The sequence below is a fragment of the Struthio camelus genome, chromosome 1 (assembly GCF_040807025.1).
Source record: "Struthio camelus isolate bStrCam1 chromosome 1, bStrCam1.hap1, whole genome shotgun sequence".
Taxonomy (NCBI): Eukaryota; Metazoa; Chordata; class Aves; order Struthioniformes; family Struthionidae; genus Struthio; species Struthio camelus.
Genome location: NC_090942.1, coordinates 200976746 through 200986748, shown reverse-complemented (window position 1 = coordinate 200986748; position 10003 = coordinate 200976746). Strand labels below are relative to the sequence as shown.

The 10003-nt window shown below is 35.7% G+C and overlaps 1 protein-coding gene across 1 annotated transcript in view; it reads right to left on the bottom strand.

Annotated features, from left to right (window-relative positions):
- Positions 1-3232: 3232 nt before the first annotated feature.
- USP12 (ubiquitin specific peptidase 12) overlaps positions 3233-10003 on the bottom strand; it is a 41956-nt gene continuing 35185 nt past the window's right edge. Inside the window, exons 7-9 of the mRNA XM_068930185.1 lie at positions 8294-8491; positions 6401-6479; positions 3233-4315 (exon numbers count right to left, since the gene is read on the bottom strand). Coding sequence (XP_068786286.1) covers positions 4214-4315; positions 6401-6479; positions 8294-8491 — 379 coding nt within the window. The 3' untranslated portion in view covers positions 3233-4213. The remainder of the gene's footprint in view (positions 4316-6400; positions 6480-8293; positions 8492-10003) is intronic.

Here is a 10003-nt window from a genome sequence, read left to right as displayed (position 1 = left end):
CCTCCTTATATACCCAACACATTCTTAGAGATGTTCCCCAAAAGGGACTCATCAACTGTAACAGCGGATTTTTAGTTTAGATTAAAAATTATCTCTCACTTCAGAAAAAAATTATTGAGAAAAGGCAGACAGTTTTCCAGATGTTTCTGAATACCAAACTAAGTTTATTTTTGCCTCACTCCATTCCATCATTAAAACTGAAAACAATAGCTTTCAGAGATCTCTGTATTTAAGAAGATGAAGCATGTGTTTGCTTGCATGGTATTTGACCTGCATAGTTCAGTTATAACAATCAGTCAGCAGCAAAGCTGCAGCAAAATGAACAGCTCTTGAATACAGATTATGTAGAATATGAACGGAGTACTTTGGAGGCTGAAAAGACTTACGTATTATACAGTTCATATGATACTGTGAGAGGTCAGACTTTAAAGCCTTACAAGAAAATTACAGAAAAGAAAACATGCATATTGTATTATCGGGGGGGGGGGGGGGACTGAATTTATAAAACACAAAACCTTTAGAACAACCCAAACAAAAAGGGGGGGATAGTGAACATCTCAGACTGTAAAGCCATTCCTTCAGAGCAAATAAACCACTTATAGATTATTTAACCATTTAAACAAAAGTCACATAAGTATCTGAAATGTGATACTGCAACCAATGGATTAATGTTTACTGAAACCAAGTCTTCTCCTCTTACAGATAAAGTTAATTGAAGAGATATGGGTACTGCTGCTGTAATCTATTCATATACTTAAAGGGATGAAAGCTAGTTTCAAGTAACTATTCTCTTTCTTTTTTTTTTCTTTTTAAGTTGCCTGAAAGAAAGAAAGAAAAAGATCCTATGTGGATGTCTGAAGGTGTAGAAGAACATCTGAAAGGGCATCAAATCCCTATGTACTGACATCTGAATGTCACCTAGTGATATCTAAATCTGATTTATGACTGATTTTTGAAAACACAATTTAATTTTAGCCCTGAACGCTACCTGAAGTCACTATTTCCATGCAATCAAAGGCCATGGATGTGGTCTTCTCAACTACAAATACGGCAGGATATGAGCTGTTTATAAAACCAGAAGAACAGTGTATGTAGTGTATACTTCAAGTAAAGAATGACTTGCTACGGAATTTTACGTGTGTAACCAGCTGCATCTTTTTCTTCTTCTGATGCTGGACTCCAACTCTTTGGTCAGTCTCTCACCTATGTAAGTGCTGTTAACACTTATCTCTTTCCTTTGCTACTCCCTCCCTCAAAGTGGGGATCCAATAAATCCCTTAGGTAACTCAGATACACATCTTATAGCAAGGTACCTTTCTGAGGAAATGAAAGTCAAGAAAGAATGGTAAATGAAAACACTCCCTCATCTCTACCTCAGAAACTAACAACTTAAAATCTAATTCCAAAGTACAGTACACCGAAAACATGAATGCCACAGAACAATTCTCGTAACAAAAGATCTAGAAAAATACATGATGCAGCATGGCTCAGGGTAGTTGTCTTAGTGCAGGAAATTCTAGATACTTTTTGTACATTTGGGAACACCATAAAGCACAAAAGGTAGCTGACTGACCATTAGGGATCTACAAAGGATACAGTACTTACCTTTAGAGAACATACTTTATTTAATAGAAGTTTTTGCTCCAATATACAAAATAGAGGACTGTAGTCCCAATTAACATTTACATAGTTACACAACAAATCATTTCCACCATTTACAACAACTGACAGCCCTCCCACACTCCCCATTGTATTACAACCAAGAAATAATTCTATAACGCTTTACATACTAATCAGTTATATTTTGTACTTCTCTATTTTTCCCCCCTCCCTTTTTTAAAGTTGCAGTTTCTGATTTCAATTTAATCAAGAAGTCTGATTATTTCAGCTGCACTGGAAGTAAAATGAAATATATCATTTGGAATACTATCTCAAAACCCTTATACAAAATAAAAGTCAGCATTTTATAAAAATACCTTGCAGGAGTAAAACAAAATATCTTGTGGCTATCGGTGAAAACAAAAATGTTTTAAATAGTTACGTTATAAAATATTTAGCTACTAAACTCTGCTTTTAACTACATCAAAAAAAAAAAAAAACCCAAACAAGAACAGATGACCAAACATTTGCCAATCAGGAAAAAGTAATAAGACGATTTTTTCCACAATACTGTACCTTTAGTATGCAAAGGACTTCATCCTTCTAACATGCACCATTATCCAACTGCTTTCACCCTTTAACCCTTTCTCCACTGAAAGTTGAAACAAGTTTTAAAAATAATTGGAATCCTTTAAATCCAATCTGTTATATTTGTATGCATCTCCCATAATATTCAACCTTCTCTTTACAATGCTGGTAGTTTAATCATGATATATAATTTTATATAAAAGAATTATAGCCAAGCCAGAGCTTTAGAAACTTTGCATTTTATAAAAGAATTTGTTACAGTATGACAGTTGTTAAATAGCCCGATTTATTTAGTGACCCTGTTAAAGATTTGTTCAACTGAATGTATAGGTGAAGTCATTTCCTGAGCTAAAAGATACAGGTAAGTAAATAGTCAGTTATAGCAGCAGACAGGAGACATTCTTTCTAAAAGTTTAAACAGTACCAATAAAATAACCTCAGAAAACTACGATAATGTAAAAACTACTAGCTGAAGAGGGGTGACAAAGACATCCAAGGCCTGACTGCCATAATCTGGAATGTGTATCCCATGATTCTCCAGCAATTACATTCAACTACTGTCAGACAAAAAAATATAGTAAGTGGAAGAATGTCAAATCACAATAGTTCACATTTATTACATATAAGGTGTTGGATCAAGATGTAATTCTTAATGCTGCTTCATAAACCTAAAGCAAGGTAAACTGTTTAGTTTCAGAAAAAAAACACCCTACGGGCCCTAAGCATTGTTACTACTTTTAAAGGAATGTGGTATCTTCAGTTTCATGAAATTCCAAGCTTATTTCTTTTTATTACTCAGACATATTTTACATTTGAGGCCTTGGGTTGTTTTTGAGACAGTCACCCATGGCACTGGTAACTGAAGTGGATCCATTTTCTGGAGAGGGAATAATATTCTGAAAACTGTTTACTTTGATCCAGGTCATTCTAATTTGCTTAGAGTAGGAATCATTAACAAATAATTAAAGAACTACAAAGACCAGTAAACCACCACTGCACCATCATTTTCTTATGATATGCATTCTTAAAGTCTTCTATGTAGTAGTTTGATCTTTTTTTTTTCACCCGCTAATGAAAAGAGAATATTCTAATTTAATTAAATAAAGTAGCACACTCAGACACCAGTTCCTCCAGAAGGAAATCTCTCTTCCATGATATTCATTTTAAAGACATTGTAGGCATTGTTTTTAGAATTTATACTGGCTGTTTTTTAACACTTAAAGATAATTAGTTTTAATTCAAATCAATATAAAAAATTTCAAATACTTGTTAGAATAAAGGACAACACACAGCATCCTAAGAAGTTACAATAACTTATAAATAAAAATAAACTATTACAAACCAAATCTTTCCCCATACGGAGATGAAAAGCCATAATCTGGACTGATTGTTCCCGATCATACATTATAAATAACGTAAGCTTCTTCAGAGAAGCAAAACATACTTGCCTCCCTGACACCAGTTTATATTTGCAGTTAAACTACTACCATCAAGAAGGCAATTGTGTTGGGCCCAAACATATCTTCTTGCTTACATACTAACCCTCCCAACCTGATTCTTTCCAACTTAAATACAGGAAATTATGTTCACAAAAAGTCCTTTACTTTTTATACAAGAAGTCTGTATAAAATATCAGAATTCTAATACTCCTATTGCACTAATCTGGCAGTGCAGTTCGAACCTGATTCAAATTCCACTGAAGTCCATGAAAAGTTCTCCAGTGACCTTAACAGGGTTTGAATTAGGATCACAAAGGTAATATTAGCTATTGAAAGCTCCTGCAAGAGTGGCTGGTATCTCTCTTTTTGCTTATGGGATGCAGTGGAGATGTGTAGTCAATATGATACCTGAGCAAATAAAATGAAAATGATATGAAGTTTTAAAAAATCCCAAATTCTTTGCTTAGTTGTGTGCAAACTCTGCTACTGCCCCTGGAGCTTCCTGCATTACTTTCTTCAGTGCTTGCTCCATTCCAAGATAGTCAAAGAAGGGAGGCATAAAAATCTTTCTTCGCTACAGCTCCCCCTCAATCTCGGGACTGATAGAAGAGGATGTAACCAGACTCAGAGTTCTTTGAGATGTCTGATGTCAACCCGTAGAATTCTTCAATAGCTTGTGCATCAATTTTCTGTATGCAAAGGCCCAAAAATTTAAAGTAAGAATATCTTATATAACACATACATTACATTAAGCTCCACTCTTAAGAATTCTTCTCCATATCAAACAAAAATAAACTTTCACTTGTTTCAGAAAGTAATAAAATCCAAGTAATTCTTAAATCTTTTATTTTTTGGCTTCCCTCTCTCCCATCAAGTGCACAGAGGGTAACATATATTTATGGTTTTAGTATTAAGTGAACCTGTTACAAATGCAACTTTTGGTGCAGTACTTGAAAAAAAGATTATAAAAAAGGAAGTTTTAAAGAAAATACTATCCTACTGAAACTTTAAAATCAGTATGAAGAATGTATGTACAGACTGTCATTACTAAACTAAACAGTGTAAGCCAATAAACTGCAGATGAGAATAAAGAAAAGGCAGGGAAGGAAGACTAACTTTTTCTAAGCTTGTCACAAACAATGCTTGCCTGTGACCATATTAGGCTGAAAAGCCTCCTATAACCAAGGTTTTTGGGAAAGATATAAAGCTTCTAGAAGGTGAAAAGAGTACCATCAGGTTTTTACTGTCAGTATCTTTGTAAACAAAAGAAACTGAAACTAGAAGTAAGCTCTTGTCACATTTTAAATCAAGGGCAATTAGGCTACAAATAACGAAAAGGGGGAAAGATAAAATTTCCTTCACTTATGCAGACGTCACATTTAATCTCATTCCCATTATTTGGGATGAAAAAGAAAGTCATTCAAAATTGAAGAACCATGTGACTAGCAGGCAGTGAGATATTTTAGATCTAAGAGCAAAAATATTCTTTCCTTCTTCTTCAGAACAACTAAGAGAAAAAAAATATATTACTGCCAAGATATTAATATACTGCAAGAATCATTATTGCTTAGAACTGGAGGGATTGTCCCTAATGTTTGTGAAATGATATGACCACAAACTCCATCTGCTCTCCCTGTAGAAAAGCAAACTTTTGACCCTATGAAGACATTTCAATTTACAGTGTATCTTGGTAAGATACAGAGGCAATCATTTTACTTTCCCTTGTGTGAAAAATAGTCCTTAACGTGGCTTGCAAGAAAGAAGCCCTCAATACTCTTACTTGTCCTGCCAATTAACACAGCAAGTCCAACTCCTGCCTCACACATTTTCCTGCTTTTTAATTATGCAGTTCAATATTGTACGAAAAAATATACATCATTCATTTTACAGGCTTCATTAATCTAAATAAGGTCAGAAGAAGAATCTGGACAGCACAATCATACCTCTGTTCACGCATAAGCCTAGACAAGGGTGGGCTGCGAAGGAAGATGACAGAACAAGCAAAAAACCTGGGACAACATAAAAGAATAGGGACACCAGCAGTTTCTGCTCTTTCTCTCAAAGAATAAAATATAACTTGTTAAACTGAAAGGTGACAAAGTCAAAATTGGTGAAGGGAATACTGCTGTTCCAAGAAACTAGTTAAAAGTAATGTACGACAAGTTCTTGATAAAGATTTAGAAACATTTTTTTGAATAATAAGAGTATCTCAAAGTATGGTTAATATTAATAAGATAACCAGAAGCAAAAGGCTCCTGTTTCTAGGGTTAGCTTTTAAGTTTTAGGGTGAAATCTCAGAAACCTGAAGTTTCTGCCTATTTTGATATTCGTTTCAGCTTCTACTGAAGCAATCCAGGATATCTGACAGAACAGACAATGTGACTAATCCATTACCTTAAATCATAAGCTCCTAAAAAACATGAACAAGTGATTGCTCCAAAAAATCATTCCAATTTCCAATCAACTTATCTATACCTTTATTTGCCATATATTCTGGCCACAGAAGTAGCTTACTAAACGAAGGAGAAAGAGGCTGGCCCTACACAGAGAAGCTTTTCTCAAGAAGTGTGAAAACCAAGACACAATTCAAACTATTGTAGAGTCACATGGTAAGGTGCAGCCCTGCACTTGCAGTTACCACTGATTTATACTGTGGTTAAACCCTCTTTTCATCAGCATACCAGTCCTTTTACTTTAAGTAATCACACATGCACGGGAGATACACGTGCTCCGGTGAGGAGGAGGAAAAGAGGCCAGGGTTACATAAAGCTTACCTCTACAATATCATCATCAAAAAGCAACCAAAAATCATGACTCTTCACTATTGCAATATAATGTCCTCTATTAGGGCCACTGTAAAATAAAATTAAAAAAAGAACATAAATCATATGTATGTATAAAAGTATTTCATTAAAGTGTTTTTTCTTTACATTTAGCAACATTTAACAATAATTAAAATAAAAAACATTCTGATGTTACAAAAGGATGGACTAAATTCCAAACCATTTCTAATCTTCATGAAGAAAAACCATGTACAACTGCTGTTCCCCTACAGCCTCAGTCAGGAATCACTTTAACCGATACACAAACAAGCAAAAAAAAAAAATTCCACTCTAAAGGAAAACTGAATTAAACTTACAGCTCAGACGTCCGAAGAATCCTCACAGCAACAAGAAGGGCTCCCAAGTAAATTAAAACAGTTCTAATGCACAGCACTTTATGTTATGACAGACAAGAAATTTCTCTACAACTGTTACAGAAAAAAACCTTTGTCCTATATCTTAATGTGTCCTGTATTTTAATCAGATTTCAGCCAAGGAAACAATACACTTTCAGAACTATCTGAACCTTACAACTGAAAATGGACAACTACTAAACAGTTCTGGAACTCCCTTAACTGACTAATGGCACTTACGCAATTTTCCTTATGTCTAGAGCAGGGCGGGAAGGCTACCATCTGTGTGTATGACATGTATGTGTACCTGTCCATTTCGAGGGACCTCAAAAAGCTGGAAGAATGAGCTGACAAAAACTTCATGAAGTTCAACAAATGCCAAGTCTTGTACCAGAATAACTCCATGCAACGGTACAGGCTGGAAACCAACTGGCTAGGTAGCAGCTCTGAAGAAAAGGGCCTGTGGGCCCAGGTGGTCAGGAAGCTGAGTTGTTAGTCAGCAGCATATCACTTTGGTGATGGGGCTGACGCTATATACGGCTGCACTGTAAGAGTACAGCCAGCAGTGAAGTGATTGTTCCCCTCTATTCACACTCTGGGGCCCAGAACTGGGCATGGGATTCCCAGATGGGGCCCTGTCAGTATAAGAGAGAGATTGATACGCTGGAGGAAGTCCAGTGGTGGGCCACCAAGATTGTCAGGGGCCCGCAGCACGAAATGGATGAAGAGAGGCAGAGGGAGTTGATTTTGCTCGGCCTGGAGAAGATTAAGTGGGAGAACCCAACTCCTGGCTTCCACTACCTAAAGAGGAGTGGTTATAAAGAAAATAGAGCCAGGCAGAGCTCAGAAATGCACAGTGAAAGGACAAGAGGAAGGGGTCACAAATTACAGCATGGGAAACACTGACTGGATATAAGGGAAAAAAAAATCCACAGACAGAATGCTGATAGACTAGAATCCACAGCCCAGCGAGGCAGTGAAATGTCCTCCCTCAGTGATTTCTGAAACTCTGCTGGACAAAGTCCTATGCAACCTAATCTAAAGACAAAGTTAGACCTGCTTCGAGGTTGAAGTAGCTGACCTTCCAATGTAAGTTATTCTGTGATTCTAGATGTTCATTCATCATTTTCCACTTAGGGATTTTTTAATCTACTTAGTAAGTAGTTTGTACTGCAGCCCTGATGTTAAGACTTAAAATCATAAAAATATTTGTTCAATATAGCAAAATCTAATACAAATCTACTAGTCATACTTTGAAAGCAAGAAAACAAACTAATCAATAAAATTCATTCTTCAGAAAATGTTGCTCAGCTCTGTAAAAGAAATACTAAAGGAAATGCGTTATAAAGGATTATCTGTTCTACAATATTTTCCTTACAAAGAGACTTTTTTTTTTGAAGAGATTTTTAAATGCCGTTAGAGTTATGAACTTTTTTAAAAAATACAGTTAAGCTCATACAAAGATCCCTTATGTGAAATACACGGTTATTACCTTCCACAATGAACTACCACAGCAACAAGGTCATACATTCTGTCAGGATTGGTGGCATCTCCTGAGGTGTTAAACAAACGAAGCTCTAAAGGAAAAACTACTCTATAAGAGAGTTTTGTGTATCGATGCAGCTGATCCATGTATTTAAATCTCTTCAAATGGAGAGCTAGAATCATAGGCAGCTTTTTTACTTTCATCCTGAAATTAAAAAAAAAAAAAGTCTAGTATTTCCAAAATCCAGCACAAGTGCTGATGTTGACAATCAAAAAACCCATCTACTAAACTCTAAAAAATTGTGTAAGCATTAAAAAATACTCAGATGATCTGCTATTTAATAAATATTGAGCACATCCTACATTGCAAAGCTAACAGCAGTTTGTGCTCTTGCTTAAACTAAGGGTAGATTTTAACAATTGAGAGAACTGCAAATATATTTAAAATAATAAGCTAAATAAAGAGCTGTGATCAACTCACTTAATAACTTGGGAATAACAATCACATAGCACAGAATTCAATTTTTAAACATATCTCCCTATAGCTTTCCTGAGTTCCCAAAAGCAAAACCTACAAACCACTTCGTATACAGTGGAGGTGTTGCAACAAAGTCGTTTCAGAGATCCTGTTCCATTTGAATTTCCTAATAAACTGGTCAAGACAAACAAGCATTATAAACAACACTATTTTGTTATATATGTTACTGCAAGTTTTTACATCAAATCGTTCACTTAATATTCAACATACTGTTATTCACCTTACCTCACGTTACCCAAACAAGATAACGTTAGACTCTTGCATAGCAGTTTTGTGGATGTGTTCAAGCACTACTTTACAGAAGTAATAGCTAGAAAGTGTGACTATAGCTTTACTGAGGGCTCACTAGCCCCTTTCCCTAATTTGAGATATTGAAACCACACCTCAGCGCCTACAAGTCCTCAGGAGCCAAGCACAGCTGGCATGGCAGTGAATACAGACTTCCACTCATTGAGTGATAAATTTGCCCATATTAATGGCGCACCTAAGCTAGAGTGCTTCTTGGCATAGCTAATTGCCTCAGATCAGTACTGTGCTGATTTTGTCAAACTGTCTTCAGCCCCAAAAGATAGCTCTAAAGCCTCAACAATACAGCCTAGCTGAAGGTTTCACACATGTCTACTAAGACTATATTCTTGGAAAGTCAGCAAATTTGTCTGTACAACAATCCTTTTTCAAAAGATAGAGGTGGGGACAAAATCCTTGGAAACTCACCTTCTTTCCCTTTCACTCATTGAATTTACAGTGATAGCAGGAAAACCTATTAGACTCGAGTTTTCTCAATGGCCTACAAGGGAACTGGCAAATGAGGAAAAAAAAACGGAGAAGGGCAGATAGATGATAGAAGAAACTACTTTTAGGGAGAGTTAATTTATTACTGAGACATGGACATTATTTCTGGCCTATTTCAAAGAAAAGACATACATTTGTCAAAGGTTCTTGAACTCAGAATGGGTAGTGCTAGTAATACATTACCTTTGGAATAAGTAGCAATTTATGGAAAGTTTTAAACAACAAACTCCCTTCACTTGAATCTACTATCTCTATGCTTCTGCTGAACCTACTATTTTGCATTAGTGTTTGTCCATGCCCTGCTCTTTTTATATATCCTTCTTATTTAAATTCATTGTAAAAATTCAGTTCTCTTACAGCCTCTAACATGTGAAGGTAAACATCTTT